The sequence below is a fragment of the Glandiceps talaboti genome, chromosome 9, assembly GCF_964340395.1.
Source record: "Glandiceps talaboti chromosome 9, keGlaTala1.1, whole genome shotgun sequence".
Lineage (NCBI taxonomy): Eukaryota > Metazoa > Hemichordata > Enteropneusta > Spengelidae > Glandiceps > Glandiceps talaboti.
In genome coordinates, this window is record NC_135557.1 from 24049939 (window position 1) to 24071741 (window position 21803).

General features: G+C 36.7%; 1 protein-coding gene across 1 annotated transcript in view; it reads right to left on the bottom strand.

Moving 5' to 3' along the window:
- Window positions 1-21803, bottom strand: part of LOC144440009 (dynein axonemal heavy chain 8-like) — a 103768-nt gene that overhangs the window by 73268 nt on the left and 8697 nt on the right. Inside the window, exons 8-29 of the mRNA XM_078129238.1 lie at window positions 21275-21388; window positions 20688-20795; window positions 19697-19945; window positions 18688-18885; window positions 17918-17994; window positions 17260-17353; window positions 15940-16059; window positions 14871-15006; window positions 14126-14313; window positions 12988-13185; window positions 12126-12245; window positions 11254-11416; window positions 9924-10122; window positions 8809-8902; window positions 8008-8194; window positions 7228-7424; window positions 6879-7005; window positions 5714-5949; window positions 4907-5015; window positions 4215-4324; window positions 3701-3763; window positions 2683-2921 (exon numbers count right to left, since the gene is read on the bottom strand). Coding sequence (XP_077985364.1) covers window positions 2683-2921; window positions 3701-3763; window positions 4215-4324; window positions 4907-5015; window positions 5714-5949; window positions 6879-7005; window positions 7228-7424; window positions 8008-8194; window positions 8809-8902; window positions 9924-10122; window positions 11254-11416; window positions 12126-12245; window positions 12988-13185; window positions 14126-14313; window positions 14871-15006; window positions 15940-16059; window positions 17260-17353; window positions 17918-17994; window positions 18688-18885; window positions 19697-19945; window positions 20688-20795; window positions 21275-21388 — 3326 coding nt within the window. The remainder of the gene's footprint in view (window positions 1-2682; window positions 2922-3700; window positions 3764-4214; window positions 4325-4906; window positions 5016-5713; window positions 5950-6878; window positions 7006-7227; window positions 7425-8007; window positions 8195-8808; window positions 8903-9923; window positions 10123-11253; window positions 11417-12125; window positions 12246-12987; window positions 13186-14125; window positions 14314-14870; window positions 15007-15939; window positions 16060-17259; window positions 17354-17917; window positions 17995-18687; window positions 18886-19696; window positions 19946-20687; window positions 20796-21274; window positions 21389-21803) is intronic.

Below are 21803 nucleotides of genomic sequence, written 5' to 3' on the forward strand. Positions count from 1 at the left end.
ATAAGTTAGCACAGAGATGACAGTTGTGGCCACAGTACACTTCACTATACAGAGAACTGTAGTACAGGGAACCTCATGACTAAGTTAGCACAGAGATGACAGTTGTGGCCAGACAGGACACTTCACTATACAAAGACTGTAGTACATGGAACCTCATGACTAAGTTAGTACCGAGATGACAGTTGTGGCCAGACAGTACACTTCACTATACAAAGACTGTAGTACATGGAACCTCATGACTAAGTTAGCACAGAGATGACAGTTGTGGCCAGACAGGACACTTCACTATATAGAGACTTTAGTACATGGAACCTTGTGACTAAGTTAGCACAGAGATGACAGTTGTGGCCAGACAGGACACTTCACTATACAAAGACTGTAGTACATGGAACCTCATGACTAAGTTAGTACAGAGATGACAGTTGTGGCCAGACAGGACACTTCACTATACAAAGACTGTAGTACATGGAACCTCATGACTAAGTTAGCACAGAGATGACAGTTGTGGCCAGACAGGACACTTCACTATACAAAGACTGTTACAGTAGTACATGGAACCTCATGACTAAGTTAGCACAGAGATGACAGTTGTGGCCAGACAGGACACTTCACTATACAAAGACTGTAGTACATGGAACCTCATGACTAAGTTAGTACAGAGATGACAGTTGTGGCCAGACAGGACACTTCACTATACAAAGACTGTAGTACATGGAACCTCATGACTAAGTTAGTACAGAGATGACAGTTGTGGCCACAGTACACTTCACTATACAGAGACTGTAGTACATGGGACCTCATGACTAAGTTAGTACCGAGATGACAGTTGTGGCCACAGTACACTTCACTATACAAAGACAGTAGTACATGGAACCTCATGACTAAGTTAGCACAGAGATGACAGTTGTGGCCAGACAGGACACTTCACTATACAAAGACTGTAGTACATGGAACCTCATTACTAAGTTAGCACAGAGATGACAGTTGTGGCCAGACAGTACACTTCACTATACAGAGACTGTAGTACATGGAACCTCATGACTAAGTTAGTACCGAGATGACAGTTGTGGCCAGACAGGACACTTCACTATACAAAGACTGTAGTACATGGAACCTCATGACTAAGTTAGCACAGAGATGACAGTTGTGGCCAGACAGGACACTTCACTATACAAAGACTGTAGTACATGGAACCTCATGACTAAGTTAGCACAGAGATGACAGTTGTGGCCAGACAGGACACTTCACTATACAGAGACTTTAGTACATGGAACCTTGTGACTAAGTTAGCACAGAGATGACAGTTGTGGCCACAGTACACTTCACTATACAAAGACTGTAGTACATGGAACCTCATGACTAAGTTAGTACCGAGATGACAGTTGTGGCCACAGTACACTTCACTATACAAAGACTGTACAAGTTAGCACAGAGATGACAGTTGTGGCCACAGTACACTTCACTATACAAAGACTGTAGTACATGGAACCTCATGACTAAGTTAGCACAGAGATGACAGTTGTGGCCACAGTACACTTCACTATACAAAGACTGTAGTACATGGAATCTCATGACTAAGTTAGCACAGAGATGACAGTTGTGGCCAGACAGGACACTTCACTATACAAAGACTGTAGTACATGGAACCTCATGACTAAGTTAGCACAGAGATGACAGTTGTGGCCACAGTACACTTCACTATACAAAGACTGTAGTACATGGAACCTCATGACTAAGTTAGCACAGAGATGACAGTTGTGGCCAGACAGGACACTTCACTATACAAAGACTGTAGTACATGGAACCTCATGACTAAGTTAGCACAGAGATGACAGTTGTGGCCACAGTACACTTCACTATACAAAGACTGTAGTACATGGAACCTCATGACTAAGTTAGCACAGAGATGACAGTTGTGGCCACAGTACACTTCACTATACAAAGACTGTAGTACATGGAATCTCATGACTAAGTTAGCACAGAGATGACAGTTGTGGCCAGACAGGACACTTCACTATACAAAGACTGTAGTACATGGAACCTCATGACTAAGTTAGCACAGAGATGACAGTTGTGGCCACAGTACACTTCACTATACAAAGACTGTAGTACATGGAACCTCATGACTAAGTTAGCACAGAGATGACAGTTGTGGCCAGACAGGACACTTCACTATACAAAGACTGTAGTACATGGAACCTCATGACTAAGTTAGCACAGAGATGACAGTTGTGGCCAGACAGGACACTTCACTATACAAAGACTGTAGTACATGGAACCTCATGACTAAGTTAGCACAGAGATGACAGTTGTGGCCAGACAGGACACTTCACTATACAGAGACTTTAGTACATGGAACCTTGTGACTAAGTTAGCACAGAGATGACAGTTGTGGCCAGACAGTACACTTCACTATACAGAGACTGTAGTACATGGAACCTCATGACTAAGTTAGCACAGCGCTGACAGTCGAGGCCTCAAGTCAGAATGAATCTATGAATATTATGCTTCACACAGGTACAGCAAATGACTGTCTCAGTACTTTTCCTACTAACACATTTTGCTGATGCTGTATCTTTAATCTATACTCTGTTTGGAATTTCAATTTGGATGAATACACTATCATCTTAAAATATGAAACAATTTGGAACTCTACGTATTTCTAAAATCATACACACAAACCTGTTCTGGAAGTCTAACAATTCATTGTTAATCTTCTCGATGTCTACTTCACTCCACAGTATGTCTGCATAACCGTTGATACCATCAATAACAGCATTGTACAAACCATACAATTTTTGTAGTAAATTGAGTTCTTTCTTGGTTTTTGCTATGAATGGATAGTCAGTCACTGGTAAGCCAAATAGCTGCTCTCCAGCTGAGTAGGTGTTGAACTTACGCCACAGTTCATCAAATCGACTCTGAAACACACAGAAAATAATGACAATTCATATCTAAATATTATTATTCCTCCCTGGGAATACTCACTGGCATAGAGTACATGTACACGTATTTCTGCTCACAGCAACATAAGATCTAAATTTCATTGCTTTTGTTTAACTTGGTAACACTACCGGTAGTTAGTAATAAACATCACGTATATCAAGTTGTGGTTTTGCATAATGGTACATGGGCAGCATTAGCAAGGGGTGAAGACAGAATTGTTACTATGAGTTATGACACTTCTTTGAAAGCTTAACTATTCCAATAGATGGAGCGTTACTAACACAATGTTAGTTATGAGATTGTTCAAGTCAGTTATGGTGTGAGAATGAAACGAGTACTTGAAGTGTGTGATTTTGTAATAGCTAGAGTTGGTATAGCATGGAGAGTGTGATTGAGATGGTCCGGTAGACGTACATGTAGTACATTTCATCGCATCAGTGCAATAAGGTCATACCTGCTAAACAGTATCGCAGATACAACTTTATTGCACTGATGTGATGTTTGATGTTACTGTTTGGTAGGGAGGTCAACATTTCAACTGAGCACTTTATGGTTCCATGGTTAGTCAGGAACACTTTCACCTGTTTTCTAAGGGTTCCCAGTGTACTGGTGCCGACTAAAACTGCTGTAAGTGTAACACTCAGTGTGTGTGTTGTGAGGCAGCGTTGGAGATCAGTCAGTCTGAAGAGATCGACTGTCCCAGTATAAATAATTTGGAAATGATACATTAAGTCATAATTCCACACATCATTACCTGAAACATTTGCAGTCTGTCGTTAGCTTCTTGTGGCAGAATTCCATCTTCCATAGGACCACCCTTAGAACAAAATCAAATGATACAATAATGTAAACAAGTCATGCAATTGACAGTCATACACCATTATACCATGTACAAGCCAAAAAATATGGAATATTTACTCTGGTCATTCTACGTCACAATAATGCGTGTCTCTGTCACGACATGTGTCTACGTCACTGTTCTGTTGTGTTCAAAATATGAGTCAAAACTTTAAAAATTGCGATTACTTTCCCCGATTTTTCTTTCACATTTTTGGCACTGGTATAATTATGTTATTCTCCAATATTTTACTTCATTCAGCCAGAAAATACTTGTGACCTAAGAGTTGTCACTATGAGTCACTAGACAATGCCCCGGTTTAGAGGGCACACTGGAAAATGGAACTAAACTGAGAATATGTCAAGCACATCCTGACTGAAATACTATAAATAAGATGTCAACTAAAGCTTGGTACAGTTTCCAAACTCACCTCATGATAAGAGCATGTGAAATCCTCCACTTCAAACTGGTAATGTTCAACTCGGTGTAGTAGCTCTGTCTTGAACTTAGGTTGGATTTTGATTAGTTCATTTTGTACAACTCCCTAGTGTCAAATAAAATATAGAGAAATAATGAACTTTAAGGTCTTGGATTCATGACAATGAAAGAATAAAAATATGTTGCTGAATGAAAAGGTCTCATCTAAAAGGAGCTACATATACAATAATCACACTAGTTTTCTAAGTCATTAATGTCCAACACCTTAGCTTCCTGTCCGAGTAGAGCAAGCAGATTAATGGTAAGTATGACTTTTAACATTTGTGTAATATTTTCAATATGGTGTGTCACTGTATTCTCAAGAAACAGTGTGACCATTTCCTCTAGAACATCAAATACCAAAACTGGCTTTCCAAAGTAGGAAGTAATCTATAAACAGTTCTGACATGACACTTGTCAGGCACGTACATCAAAAACCAAGATAACATAGTTTTCCTATAAGAAAATCCGTCCATTGCGCCCCCCCCAAAAAAAAAAAAAAGAAAAGAAAAGAAAAAACATATAGCGGCATGACTCTTGTTATCGACGCAATGTTCCATAATTTTGAAATACCACTGTACAGACAAGGAATACGTTAGATTGCAATCATTTGTTCATTGAAGTTCTAAGTGTGTTATATGGTACTCACAGCCCTAGAGACCAATTTCTGAAATGAGTAGCGCAGGGTGTCAACTCTGTCCACTTCTTCTTTAGCAACCGACACTTGAAATTTAGCCAGCATGGCATAGGCTTCCTGTGTGTCAAATAACAAACAAAAATCTTTACATTTTGTGGTACATAAATATGCAGTTTTGTTCTCTTTTTTAAATTTTTTTTTTATTTTATCTTCATCAAAGGACACAATGTCACATGAAATTTTGAAAGCAATTTCATTTGCTCTTCAGATATGATACAAACTACATTATTTATAAAGCAAGACAAACAAACAATGTATGATGCCAAACAATAACCTCTACATTGTTGACAGCATTTGTTTCTGCTCCAGTAGACCAAGGCCCCTTCAGTAATGATTACTGTTACGGAAATGAGGCCTGATGGTTTTATAATGTATTAACAGATGAACCAATATCGTTGATTCAAACTGATGCTGATGGGTACACGTACAACTTATTGACAATAAATTCATGCTATGTATTTGCCCATCAGCTACATGTAATAATGGAACTCGACATCACTTTCTACTCCAACTTCAAATTGTAAATGACCTCAGCTACAGACTGAGACTATAGTTCCAAGTGTCATATCAATTCTGATGGTTCCTATTTTAAATTGTAAAAATGATCTTAGCTACAGACTAATACCTCAGCAATGGGTCTGTTTTCAAATTGTAATGTTCAACGAACACATGGACCTCAATGGGTCCTAGTGTCATAAATCAGTTCTGTTTCAAATTGTAAATGATCTTAGCTACAGACTCTACAATGTACTTACCTCAATAGGCCCTAGTGTCATATCAATTCTGATATCATTATTTCTGATGTCTTCCAGTGCTCCCATAGCATTCCTCACATCGTCTAAGTCACTTATCGGTCTGCTTAGTCTTTTAGCATAGTCTCCTACAAACTCTGTGATTTCATTCATCTTTTTTCTAAACTCATCATTTAAGCTTCTTCCTAGCAACAGTTTCCAGGACTTAGCTTCTACTGTCAGTGCCAACTTGATAGGATCTGGTGAAATTTGGAAAAATATCTCTCAATTTTCATTCTTTCTGATAAAATATATTATTATACACAAGTACCAGTAAACTTCACTACAATATGTAACTTGTAAGCAGTGATGGCTGAGTTTTGTCCCTCTTAATTAAAATACCTCCACTCAATATCAGTGTTTTTGTTAAGGGCGGTATGCAGGTAAAATCTATCTGAGTTCCCCCATTATTTTACCAGGGTTCCCTACCATTGTTTTTGTTAAGGGCAGTAACCAGGTAAAATCTATCTGCGTTCCCCTGTCATTTTACCAGACTGGTTCCCTACCAAAATTATGGTACAATATATGAAAAATATGCCAGTTTTACCATATTCCCCCTTTCTGCTACTGAGGTTCCCCAACCACAGCAAAACACAGTCTGCAATATACACACAGTGAGTCACTTTTTATGGTACAAACCACAGAATATCATTATGATGACTGACTGAGTAATTTTAGAAAGTTGGGAACATTTTGACACCATTCTAATGTCAAAGACCACTTTCATTCTTTCTTGATGAAGGAGACAATCAAACTTTATGGTTACATGAAATATACTTCTTTAAAAGGTATCAATACTCTACATGAATATTCCATGTTTTCTCCTCCATGGTATCAATTATCATATAAAAAGTTGTACCATGCACAAGACAAGTTGAACCAAAAATACAGAATATATACTCTGGTCATTCTGCGTCATGACAATACATATCTCTGTCACTGGTTCTGCTGTTTTCAAAATATAAGTCAAACGTTCAAAATTGCCATTACTTTCCCGAATTGCTATTACTGGCACTGCACCAGGTGTAATTATATCATTCTAGTGACTCGTAGTGAAAGGTCATTTAGTTCCTCATATTTTCCTTGGCTGAACAAAGGAAAATATTTGAGAATAATATCTAATTATTACCTGCAAATAGTTCTACAGGTCCTACTTTTATGGAAGGAGGAAGTTCTTCTATATCTTGTTCAAGATTTTGATAGTACATGATTTCTGCTTTCCAATCTGACAAGATAGGTTCTGTAGCAAGGAAGTCCTGTCAACAAAATATACAGTAATTGGAATTATATGACTTGAAACGTTATGATCAGATTGTATGTTACCATTTGGAAAACAATGGAAAACCTTAACTAGACACTCACACAGAAAAAATATATAAGAAAATAAAATAAAAAAATCTACCTAACCCACCTATTCTAAACTTGAGTGTAATCGGAACCACACAATTTTTTTTATTCGGTCTGATTAAGTTACAAACCTTGACTTTCTGTTGTCTATCTTCTGCTTCCCATAGGAACTGGAATGCACTGTATTCCTGTAGAGAATTACCAACATCTTGACGGATAGCATTGATAGCAGATGTCAGCATCATTACCAGTTTATTGATGTCTTTGTGGTCAGCAATGTTTTTGTAGTAATTTTTCAACTGTTGGGGTGGAATTGGCTCTAACAAACCTGGAATAAATACATGAAATATGACAACTTCTATCTTAATTGCATTTTCAATGTATATGTACAGCAATTAAAAACTATGTGAAAAGTCAACATGTACAATAGAAACCAGTTAAGCTGAAACAATAATAATAATCTTTATTTTTACTGGATAGTTCTTTAAGAATATGAACACTTGTCTCCCAAGAAGTCCAGTGAGGGCCATCCCTCATGGGTTCAGTGTTAATGCAGGAGGAAACCGAGTACCCGGGGAAAACCTGCGTTTTTCGGTAGAGTTAAACTGAACGACACTCTTCTTACTTACAGCGTGGTAAATTTAATCGAACCTTGAATGGGGTTCGAACCATGACCACAGTGGTAAGAGGCAAATGGTTTTACCACTCGGCCACCAACAACCCATGTCTGGGTCAATAAAAATCTTAGTACTAATATTGCTATTTTATTGTCTGGCATGACAAAAATCTTCTCAACACTGCTACATGTTCTGTGAGTGATCAGAGCTACCTACCCTGTTTTGACAATAGGCGTTATTGTAACCACACAATTCTTTCTCTTTGGCCTTAATATAAAATATTACAATTCCTACCTTCTCCTTGGGGAGCAACAGAGCTTCTCTTCCTATTTCCTACGGCAGCTTCTGAAGGTTTCATTTCAAACTCTGGTTCTCTGTAGCGTTTCTGTCCCCACTGTGCCACGCCACGACTGACTGTTAACACAAATGTTGCCACTTTGTTCAAAGCTTGCTGCACATCATCCAAACTGGGTTGCATTACCTTTGGTAAAATTATAAGAGAACACATCTCAATTAAGATGCTGTATTATAAAGAAGTGTGAAAGACTTGTATATTCTCTGTCACCAAAATTATGGTTTATTGTCTATGATTGAACAACTTTGCAGTTTGTGCCTCGAAGTAAAACAAGAATCACTCTAAAACTTGAAACCCCAATATCTCAATCATCAATGCATACTAGAATGCACAGCATATCAAACACAAAAATACATATAAGACAATTCATCGGTATATTGTGTGACATGTACGTTGATAATTTTGGAAATGAAAGCATATATCCAAATCTGTAAGGATCTGAATTCTGATGATACATGAAAAATTGATAATTTCATTTTATATGGTTGACGGTGGCCGAGTGGTTAAACGACTTGCCTCTTACCACTGCAGTCGGGGTTCGAACCCATTCAGGGTAAGAGTGTCGTGTTTGACTCTACCAGCGCTGGTTTTGCCAGAGTACTTCAGTTTCCTCCTGCATTAACTCTGAACCCATGAGGGATGGCCCTCACTGGACTTCTTGGGAGATAAATGTTTTCAGACTTAAAGATCCAGTACAAATAAAAATTATTATTATATTTTTATACTAATTATACACCTACCACATTAGGTATAGCCAGTGTAATATCAGTTTTAAACATTGGCTGTCCCATAGAATCACTGTAGCGCCTTGATGAACGAGGTCTTCTAACCTGCCTATAGTTATCATATGAAACCAATGTTTTGTTATTAATAGCTATGGTCACTGGGTGCAGCGAGCATGTGATTGATTGATTGATTGATTGATTGATTGACTGACAGATCAATTCATTGATTTTAGTACTCTATTCTATACTAATCAGTGCATGGTCGAGTGTTTATTCGGTGTGATAATCTCCCAAGAGGTATGAGATAAAGCAAACCGTTAATGCAACAGTTTCCCTGGTAATTATAACATTCATAGGGGTGTTTTAATTTTGGTAAGAGAAGAAAGAATGGACAAGATGTCTTTATTAAGTCAATAAAGAGTGAATTATATTATATGGCTAAAAAGGAGAAAAGTAGCCAGAGGAAAAAGGGAAAAAAATGTTTTTTTATCACCACAAAAACCAATCAGTCAATTGATCAACATGACACAAAAAATAAGGGTTTTTTCACCACAAAAAATTTAATATTGAATCGATCGATCATTCAATCATTCAATCAATCAATCAATCAATCAATCAATTACATGCTCGCTGCGCCCTGTGCTATGATACACAAGAATGCAATAATAGTCCAGTAGATAAGTCTAATTTTTAGGCTGGTTCTGTGGTCCCTTGTATTTACTTGCAAATAGTTTTTTTTCACACAAACTACCTAGTGTAAGTTGATAATTATACAATAATCAGTCAAAAATTAGTTCTTTCACATACCACTCGATCTCATTAGGTTCCCAATTGCAAAGCAGGGTTGACTGAAACAAAATTTTAATTCAATCTTGCAATAAGACCCGCACAAGAAATTAGATTACCAGCCAGCCACTTTCAATAAGTACATGTATACTGCATGCAATGAGCCTAAAACAACCCCAAAGCCAGTTTGATTTTTCTATGACAAGCCTATGTTTAAAGGGGAATGCCACTCCAAACCAAAGCTTACAAAAATGCCTTTATTTTCTTGGCGTGACATTCGCTTTAATATAAGTTTATGAAAATGTCATTCAATCTCCGCAAGCAAAAGCTGAAAGCACACATACCCTGTGAAGAAAACTCTCTTCTTGATAGTATCAAGAGATATCCTTGTTGCTTTGATGATAGCCTCCAAGTTCTTTTGGTTAAAAAACATAATCAGCTCATGGCATTCTTCCTGTAACAATTGTTCCTCCTCTAGACTCAGGGAACCTAAAGAACTGCCCTCTTCATCATCATCCTTATCAGAATAGTCACTATCATCATCTGTTAAGCATATTACAAATCATAATTTTCATTAATTTTCCAAACACCACTAGAACATGTTGCAGCATGTTGTGAATTACTGTTTTTCTCTCCCTGTTAGATACAACCACACAGAAACCGCTAAGAAACTGTACATGACTTGTAGTTTGTAAGGTATGCCGTGATGGGGCGCCCTCACACATTGGTCAACCTGAGGGTGGAATGATATGACATACTATCTTAAAGTCTACTGCATATGCTACACTTTAAGATTGCAAGATTGAACGGTTCCTTGCAACATTTTTATCAAAATAAAACAAACTAATGTGCCATCATTATACAGATATCAGATGTAGATAATCAACACATTGGCACCCACGTGTCTGTGTGTCTAGTTGCAGTACATTCAAACGGTTTATTTCACTCACAACTAAGTTTGTGAAAGTACAACCACAAAAAAGTCTCCACAAGCAAATATGCAAAACTTTGCACCACACGTGTACTCAAGTGTTATGGGCCATTCTATTATTTCATGGGGTCTCAGCTGAAATCCTTAACATTCTTCCATATTCATGGTTGCAACGTTTCTAAAAAGATATATTACTTTCAATTACTTCAATAATGAGTCTACATACTTTGAACTGCTATAATAGAAAAGCTAACTTTCTGTGAAAAGTTAACTGACCAGGATGTTTAGACACTGAATACAAAATATGGTCTCCATTCAATCAGATTTGCATATTGCAAAACATAGTCCAGACTAGGGAAGTGATGTGGGTGATGTTACAGAAGAATGCACAGGTGGTTGCACGCACCCATTGTAGTTACTGTAGCTTTCCTTCCGGGAGAGGGCTAAGAGGGAACTCGCAAATTCGCCATGTTGAATGTTGCATCATGGGATATGTGATAATAAATACTAATCAAATAGTATTGTAAACAATTGTTTGTAAACACAAATAATGAATTCAATGTCACCCAGACCATTGTGGGAGGTTTATTTTATCGACAGCTCCAGATTAGGTATTACGATGACCACAGATAATCAAATAGTCCTTTGCGTCTGAGCATACTCAGTCTGGATTGCAAGTTTTCTTATTGTCTGATGTGATTTGATGATTATAATCTGTAATATGAACACTTCATTATGCCTACCTCTAGTTTCACTATCACTATCATGTTTTGTATGATGGTGGTGATGATGATGATGATGTCTGTCAGGTATAATGGATAAAAACAACTGGACCAATTCATTCACAGCTTCTTCTACCTTTGTACTCATAGTATTTAAATTTTTGGCGCATAGTTCAGTATGTTTCTGTCAAATTAACAAAATGATTTGACAGAAATTAACAAAATGATTCAAAAGAGATTCATCAGCTTGGTTTCACACTATAAATGATTAGGTTATTCATGACAGATTCTTTGCATTAGCAGTTCAAGTGCAACTTTCCCGACTTGGTGAGCCAGCAAGTCGAGTGTCATAAGAATTGTTTGCATCTCGAAAGCTATTTGCAAAACACTGATAATGGGTCAGTAAAACTGATAACAACTGATATGACATTAGGGGCTTCTAACTTACATATTGAGCTTAGCTTTGCCTGATGTGTTAAGTAATAGTGCTTATCACATTTGTAAATATTGCCAACAAACATTATTCAGTGATAAGAAAGATAAGAAACCCTACTTCCTAGCTAATGGCTTGATTCTGTAATGAAATACACTAAGTACATTGTCCAAATATTTTGTCTAGACTCAATTGTCTCCTTCATTGGACTGACTACTTTGGCCAAATATGAATGACATGATGTGGTTATTACATTGGGGGTTGCAGCTGCCACATGCACACAATCAATTTTCAAATTCTGGAGTTATTATCAATCATTAAATATTACCACCTGGCCAAACCATTCAGGCCACTAAAAGAAGTCAATCAAATCACAGAGATTAAAAATATTTTCACATGTAAACTGTAAGATACACAATTAATATTTATCTGAGAATTGGACCATGTATTTTACACTTACCAGCATACTATCAACCCATTCTGCAACTGTCCAAGGGTTATCATCTGGTAACACACACAGTGTGGTCTCACTCATTTCTAGTAGCACAGAATCAATTCGAGTCTCCTTTATGTCATTGACCTACAGGATGTATACATACAAGTGAAAATAACTATGAAATATCAAAAAGTTATTTTTTGGCCTACATTATGTACAGAAGTAGTGTACACAAGTATAAAATGTGAAATACTAATATGTGTCAGTAATGAAAGTTTTAATGTAGACTAAAAGATGTTCTAGTAAATTTTTTTTTTTTTTATCAAACTCAAGTTTATGTTGCACCTACATGGATATGAAGCTGTGGGGACAGCGTGCCCTCTAACTTAGTCAATTTTACACACCACTGACACACAATTTCTAGTCAGTGAAGTGATGCACCAAAATTTGGTGTTCTCGTATTTCATACTATGTGGTGAATAACAAGAAATGTCAGACTGAGTTTATCTCATTTTGACTCACAACAACAAAATTTGGCTATCATTGGAAGGCACACTGCTGTGGGTGAAGAACACTTGATGTCACTGAGTGTCAGAAATATGTGACAAGTATGAAACTGTACAAAGAACAGTGGCTAAGCTATTCATCTGTCAAATTTTACTCCCAAATGAAATTAATTAAAACACAAACTGTATATGCTAATGCTGAACGTCAACATGAATTTGAAAAGTGCACAAATTACACTGGGCCTTAGTTGATCGAAGTGTATGTTCCAAAGATTAGCCACGGACTGTAGAGACTGCGCCATGTAATCACAAGTTTATAACTCATCTTCTAAAGTTAAACTGTTGACATGCTGAAACTTTGAGATAACTGAATCACTTACCCTTTTGTTAAGGAGATTTAATTCTCTCATGGCAGTTTCTATGCCACGAAAGTAAGAGTTTAGATTCAAAGATGTCCAAGTGAGGAAAGTAAGCCCAGGATTCAATGCCATGTCAACTTTCCTAAGGTAGGCCATCATGAGAGGTTGGAATATAGGTACTAGGCTGTTACGAGTTGTTGTGTTTTCTTCAAGAAGTAGCTGAAATAAAACATATTTAGACACTATAGAGTTGAAACAGAGAGTGAATTAAAACACTTGGTCTTACTTATCTGCAAATACATTGCATTGTCCCATCAAACATTTCGAGGAGATCTAGTTACATTTGAGTATGCCTTGATAGTCAAAATATATAATATGTTTCTAAGTTGATTTTTAGTTGACCCTGCTGTAACTATTTTCAGTATGATGGTGAAAAAGATATAATAGTTATTATTACTGAAGATCCATCCCTACAGGTCATCTTGTAAAAAATTTGTCAAATTTTGGATTTAGTATAAAAGTGTGTTGTGTTCACGAGTCTCGGGGGTTGAAGTTGTTACCATGCAAGGAATACTGTTCACCACTTACTGCATGCAAGTAAACAAGGTCATATGATATTTATTTGTTCTGAAAGTAATACCGCTATTTTGAATTGTTTTGCCATTGGCGGTGTATTCACTATATTATAGGTAGGTCACAGTCAATTCCGGTTAGCGGTTGTAATAAAATGCACTCGTGATAGCGAGTTGAAGTGACTTCAACCTACCTACAGTGAGCGCAGTCAGTGGCAAATCATTTCAAAATAGCACTATTGTTACTCATCTGGCCTATAAGTGGTGGGCCAGTGACCCAGGTCTATGCCCTCTCCAAGCTACAACCCTTCATATCATCATGCAGTCACAGATTTTCCATGAAACACAAAACATACCCGAGGCTTATTTGCTACACTTACATATACATTCTACCAGTGTGCCCTCTGTGAATTTGACATGCCACTGACGCTTACAATTTCTAGTGACATACATTCTACCTGTGTGCCCTCCAAGTCAATTTGATGTACCACTTACTCACACAATTTCTAGTGATGCATCTGCCACAACAAAATTTGACTACCACTAGAGGGCACAGTTCATTCTACTATATAATAATTCAGCCTTACCTTTAGCCTATCATAATTATCTTTCAAGTTATCTTGACCTAGTCTTAGAACTTTGGCTGTATCTGGTACATCCAGACCTAGTTTCATCAGGCATTCTGTCTCTCTAATGACTTGATACAGAAGAGGATCAAAGTTCAGGAGTAGTTCATTGGTATCTGGATGGCGAATCAACAGTGGCACTTGAAGACCTAGAAATTGTAACAATGTCATAATATCAGAACTTTTCATTTGGGTTATGAATCAACAGTGGCACTTGACGACCTAGACACTGTAACAATGTCAATACTTTCTTCAAATGTACGTTCATCTGTGTTGATACACTGGTACACTGTATCAAAATGTAAACACAAACACAAACACAAACACAAACACAAACACAAACACACAAACACAGACACAGACACAGACACAAACACAAACACAAACACACAGACACAGACACAGACACAGACACAAACACAAACACAAACACACAGACACAGACACAGACACAAACACAAACACAAACACAAACACAAACACACAAACACAGACAGACAGACACAGACACAAACACAAACACAAACACAAACACAAACAGACACAAATATTGTTACCTGGAGTTTGCATATGGAAGAAAAGTTTACTTTAATGTACTTTAAAATTTTATTCCTCACTGGTGAATCAACAATACAACTTTAAACATGAGAATTACACATTTCTATACCTAATTTTATATTATTACATTTGATGACAGTTTACTTACTTGTCTTAACCACTTCAACTTGTTTAATCCATGCCCTGTGGTACAACATTTCAAATTCCATCAACACTGTTGCCATCTTATTGTAATTACGGATCACTTTCTTAGCTTCCTGGGTCTTCAAAACAGAGCCATGACTCTGCAAACATGAACATAATAACTTTGTTAAACTTTCATCACTACACTGTTCCACTGTTTGTACTGTAGCACTGGGCTGATAGCAAGTGTTTTTGTTAAGGGCGCTGAGTAACGGTAGGTAAAATCTACCAAAAGTTCCCAAGCCAGGGTTTCTGACCAATGTTTTTGCTAAGGTGTAAGTAGGTAAAATCTACCATAGTTCCCAAGTCATGTTACTAGGGTTCCTGATCAGTGTTTTTGTTAAGGGCACCAAGTAGGTAAGATCCACCTGAGACTTCCCAAGTCATGTTACCATGGTTACTGACCAGTATTTTTGTTATGGGCGCTAAGTAGGTAAAATCTACCTGAGAGTCATTTTACTAGGGTTCCCCCACCATATATTATGGTATAGTGTCTGGGAATTAAACCATGTCATTTTTGACCAGATTTACCTCTTCCTGTTACCAGGGTTCCCTGCCCTTTGCAAAAACTCTACATGAAGTTGTAATCAATGATAGTACCCTGCAGCAAAATGTTGCTTTTGATTCTAATTGCCGTTTTAGTCTTTACACCTACTGCTATATATTCATGCCGTAGTTCTTGAAAATACACCATGCATATAGTGTGAAACTGGTTGGACTATCACTGTAACAGATATTATAACTTATGTTAAACTACTCTTTTGATCGTTTACATAGCAGGACTACTTTATCATTATTTGGAGGTAAAAAGAACACTCACTCAGACATTTCCCAAAAAGTGTCATCTTCAATCTATTAACATCACTGTGGCATTGATTCTAATTGCTGATTTAGTCTTTACACCTACTGCTACATATTTATGCTGTCGTTCTTGAAAATATACCATGCATATGGTATATAAAAAAAGTGTCCTGTTTATCTGTTAAAGTTACTGTGGCATTGAGCTGTGCTGTAACTATAAAAGCTTAACTCACACTGAATATTTCCATAGGTTCTTGTATTCTCCTATACAGTTGTCTGGCCCATGATATCTTACCAGCTACAGGTGGCATATCTCTTGGCACTGGTGGGTCATCTTTATTTTTCTGATACAACTAGAAAGATAACAGTCAACAGTTAGAATCTGAATGATATCAAAATCACAACTCAAAAATAACGCCAATGGTGTCGTAGCACAACTGTAAGTTTTTTTCGTTTATCTGGTTACCTATCCAGCCCTGTTACCTTTACCTTATGCCATCATTTGGCTGTTGCTATGGGTGTGGTCTTGTTGTTAGGCATATCGCATACATCTTTTGATGTTTATCCTCTTGCCTAACCATCCGTTATTTTTGCAATATACACTGCCATTTGGCTGTTGCTATGGGCGTGGTCTTGTTGTTAGGCATATTTGCATACATTTTTGGATTAATTATTCCTGTCAATGTTATTATTTCTACAATATCTTCATCATTTGGTTGTTGCTATGGGCATAGTCTTGTTGCTAGGGATATTTGCAAAATTTAATATTTTTACAATTTTCATTCACGACCTACCCATCCCTGTTACCTTTGTAATGCATAATTTCACTGTTGCTAAGGGTGTGATCATGGTTGCTAGGGTGTTCACCTTCATCTACACATCTCCAGATGCATCCTCATTAAATTTCAGCCCAATTTGTTCAGTAGTTTTGGAATTATAGATTTTTGACCAAAAATCCGCTTTTTTAGACCTAATTTGCATATCACTAACGGAATCATGTCATGAACAATTCTTAATCTAAACACCCTAACAATGTCCCCACTAAATTTCAGACCGATCTCCCAAATACTTTTTGAGTTTTGAGTTTTTTTACCAAAAATCATTTTTTTACCCAAAATCACACACCTATGATGCAATCATTTTGCCTTGAACAATTTTCCAACTAGGCACAAGTAATGTCCTCACCACATACCAAAGCAACTGGTCCTGTGTTTTTTGAGTTTAAGTCATGCACACACTCAGACACAAACACACAGACGGACACACACGGCACCATACCTAGTACGACACTACTGAACTCCATTAGTTCAGTTGTGCTAGAAAGAATTAATTGAATTCAACCAGCTATTTACTTTCACAAGAACAACATTTCTACTTTACTCATGCCCCTCTCCCACACCCTGCCCACCACCTTGTCAAATACTTGTAACTTCTCACATAGTTGTTTTGGTAAGTTTGAACACAATAAATGATAATTTGTATATAGATACATTTCAGATCTTAAATTTACAATGCAGCCAGGTAGTGTTCAGATACGAGTCAACTTCGCCTACCTTTCTGATTGTTTCCAACTCATTTCCAAAATGTTGCAGGATTAGTGAGTACTTCTCATCAATATTCATACTTGATATGCCTAGTCTTTCAAACCTGAATGTCCAACAAAAGTATGCATCAACATTTATCAATCACAAAGTTTTAAAACAAAAACAATACTTGGTGCAGAAAATATGCGAATCTATCTTTATCATACACCTGTGACCAAGTACATATTATTGCAGATTTAAGAAATTCACCCATCTACAAATGTCTGCATTACATGAAGTATATGTATACAGCAAACAAAACTTATGATTCTGCATGTTGAGGGCGCCCACCCATATCGGTGGAAAACTGATGCATCCTGTAAGTGGACACCCGAGGTTGATAACTTTTGAACTACATCTATTGTGCTGACTGTATTGATCAACACTTTTGGAAGCCGAATAAAGACAATAATTTATTTAAACCAGCTATTAACTTCCAGCATTCCCAAGCCTGGTATGTGGCAGTGCCTCACCAATACTCTACATCATCGGAACCTTTTCTTGTGTTTAACACTGAACAGACAATCACAAATAACTATGAACCAAATACAAAATGTGAGTTACCAGAATCACATGCTATTTCCCCGAGGCCGAAGTATGTACATGAAATAAGTGCATGTCAACTGACCTTGCCAACAAACCCAGGGCCTGGATGGAAGATGTCATCTTCTCAAAACAATTGTCCAGGAAGCATTGAAGATGGTACTGGAACAAATACATAAAACTAACAGTCATATTTTATCTCGCTATCTGTATGTCTATAGTTTCCCAGTCACACAGAAGGGATATGTACAAATGATCAATGATATCTTCGTGATGTCATTTCTATAGCAGTACTTGCTTTCTGTAGTACCAATCATTAAAAACATATATTTAATCAATTTATCTTAAATTTCTATTCATTTTTGTAAAATCTTAATAAAGAGATTTAAATTTAATAATTTTTGATTTTTTTCCATGAGTGTGTATGGTTAACTGTGGTAATAGTAATTATACTATGCATGTGCCAAGTTCAACAGGCAATCTAAAATAAATACTCTAGTCGTTCTGCATCATGACAGTGTGCATCTGCGTCTATGTCACAACAACACATGTCTATGTCACTTGTTCTGCTGTGTTTGAAATATGAGTCAAAATGTTCAAAATTGCCATTACTTCCCCCAATTTTTCTTTGATATTACTGACTTAGGTATAAAAGTTATTCTCCAATATTTGTCTTCATTCAGCCTGAAAATACTCATGACCTAAGGGTTATCACTACTTGTCTAGTGACTCGTAGTGACAAAGACCCCTTAGGTCACTCGTATTTTCCTTGGCTGAATGAAGAAAAATATTGGGGATAAAATCTAAATACACTGGCTGTCTCATGATAACACATGTATCATATGCATACCCTACCTCTAGGTTACTGATTTGCCTCTTGAAGTCCTCATAGTCATTATCAAAGTCAGTCTTACGATGATCTAAGATGTCATACGGTTTCTTCTTTACACCAGTATAGAGATGTTGAAATTTGGATGCCATGGCATCAATGCCTTCGATGCGAGACTCATTAAGAACTGACAAGACATCAATAGTGTTCAGCATAGCTATGATCTGAAATAAATGGATAGACAAGTAATTTGTACTTTAAAGTGGCCATATGGATGAGGATTGGGGTATTTATTTGTAGATTTTGGATTTATAAAACAATTTTATCATGGCTTCCTACTTGAAAAATCAATGTGAAACAACACATGCCAATCAAGTCCTTGCAGAAAGACAAACATACACATTCCATTAGCTATATACACCTTGCATGTATAATAATAGTTTCTTCATCTGTCAGATGTGCTCTTATTCATGCATCAGATGTGCTCTTATCAAACCTATCTCTGTATATCAAAGATTTCTCTGCTTCTACAGAATACCAGGTACTTAATCTTTGATGGCAATTGGTACAGCGCATTTCACAATACTGTTAAGCTTTTCTGTGTCATACAATCACGCAAAAACCAACAAGAAACTGCAATCTTGCTTTTGGAGTGTGGCATATGCATTTTTTGATACATTTAGTCTAAATTAATGAAATACACCATTTAAATGTATTGCAACGCCATGCTTACATTCGGGCACCAATGTTTTTCTTGTTATCAAACATGGATAAAGTGTGCGTAAAATGTCCTTTGTGGTGTTCATTTGATGTCTGTATGGTGGCATGTGTAGTTCATTTCAATTAGTCAAAATGTAGCAAGAAACTGTACTCATTCAATCTGCTATTGAAGTGTAGCATGTCCAGTTTCTTATTGGTATCCGTGTGGTTGTATCAAATAGGAAAGTTGAACAGTACAGTGAAATGTGCTGTACATATCAGCCATGATTACATTGCTTTATACAAAGACATACAAGTAAAATGTTAAGGACCAACCTTATCAAGTCTTTTACAAAATGCATCAAACTTTCCAAAGATGTACATTTCAGAAAAGTCAAACGGTCTCTCTCCTGGCATCTGTTCAATCCGTTTCTTTATCTTTTGAAACCTATCTTGGTATTCGTTGTTTAATCCAATACACACTTTCAGTTTCTCTATTAATGGGTGTCGTTCTTGGTCCCAGATACGGTTCATACCATCATCAGTAATGTATGATTTACATGCTGTCACCATTTGATTTGTCACCTACAGAAAATAAACCATGGTCAACACAAATAAACAGCGGTTTTTGGTTTGAAATATGATTTGATTCGTGTACATGTACTGTATTATATAGAACTTTGCTCTATGTTGTCATAATTGCTCTCAAAATTTCTTATTACTACATAAACGTCTGCACTTTCACAAGAACAAACTTCACAGTCTCTGTGAATGCTGGAATTTAAGTCTAGCAAGAGTTAACAAATTAGAATGTAGTTGACTGGATTGCATTCTACCCTATAGGCTGCATGTACAATCATACGGCACAAAGTAAACACTTTTTTTCAGCTGCAATAGCACTTCACCTCACACTAGGGGTGAGGGGGTTAAACCTGATGAAGATCAAATTATTCTCACATACATCTACACAAGTGTGCCCTCTAAGCCAATTTGATGTGCCACTGACGCACACAATTTCTAGTGTCAATATGTAGTCTTCCCTTATCTCTCACTATGTGGTGACTCACAAGAATTGCCAGTTTTTATCATTTTGACTGGCAACAACATTTGGCTACCACTAGAGGGTGCCACACTGATCTACAATAAGGCATGGATTGTGTGTGGCATGTATGTTATGGTGTCAACTAAGAAATTGACTGATTGTTCTTTTTATGACATGCCTAGACTGTAAAACTCTATTTCACGTAATAAGAATTGAGTCTTGTTCAAATTGTCAATCTACATGTTGAGTATTGAATAATGATGATAAGATGACAATGCTGAATACCTTAATGAATAGGGACGTCATTCTTTCTGAAGTGTTGTAGTATCTTGATATACTGTGAACCATTCTGACAGCATTGATTAGACTTGGTATACTATCTTTCATGGCAACCTTAGTAAACAAAAAGTACAAAGTTATCTAACCATAATAATAATAATAATAATTAAATATTGTATTATAATAATAATAATAATAATAATAATAATAATAATAATAATAATATCAAAGGTATTTATATACTCGTCTAGTGACTCATAGTGGCAATGCCCCCCCCCCCCCCCCCCCTTTGGTCACTCATATTTTCCTAAGAGAAAAATATTGGGGAATAACAATAATAATAATAATAAACTTTATTGTAACCTTATCTATAATTCCAGATATCAGTACAATACAATAAACTTAAAAAGAAAATGCTTGTATTGAACCATACACAAAAAAAAGAGAGTAATTTCACAATGTTAAAATCATCTAATTATACAGAACATAGTTCAGTTTTATTGTTTTATCCTGTTCACATAACATATCAGATTACCTACAATTCAATCCCAGAGAGTATGAATCCCAATGCTAAAAATGTTAGTTTTACTTACAGGGTCTGCATGATACAAGGGTTCACAAAACTTCTCCAATGTGTACAGATATTTCACATTGTCTCTTGCCTCATTTGCAGCATCTGTTATACGATAATCCAAATCCTTCCAAATCTGTCAATGAGATAATCAGTTCAAGTTATTTCACAATTCACTGCACAAAAAGTTCAATTTACCCACCTTTACCCAACCTTTACCCTACCAGTCACCCACTTAACCGTGATATCTGTCCAGGGGTAGAAAGAGACACAGTACCACTTTTGACTGTCTCCAGCTCCAGGTGAGAGATGACTGGGGGTAAATTAAGTCAAAGGTGGAACTTCATCTCATACTCACCACATTTACACATCCTCTGCTCAAGATTTACCCCAGTGGAAAGACATGGTCAAATATAACTTTTCGTATAGTGATTAAAACTTCCTAAATGCATCATTTCAAAATAAAGACTCATTAACAAGTTCACTTTCCATATTACACGAAATTGTATTTATATTGACTGAACTTGGAGTGAACACTTTGAAGAGAATAT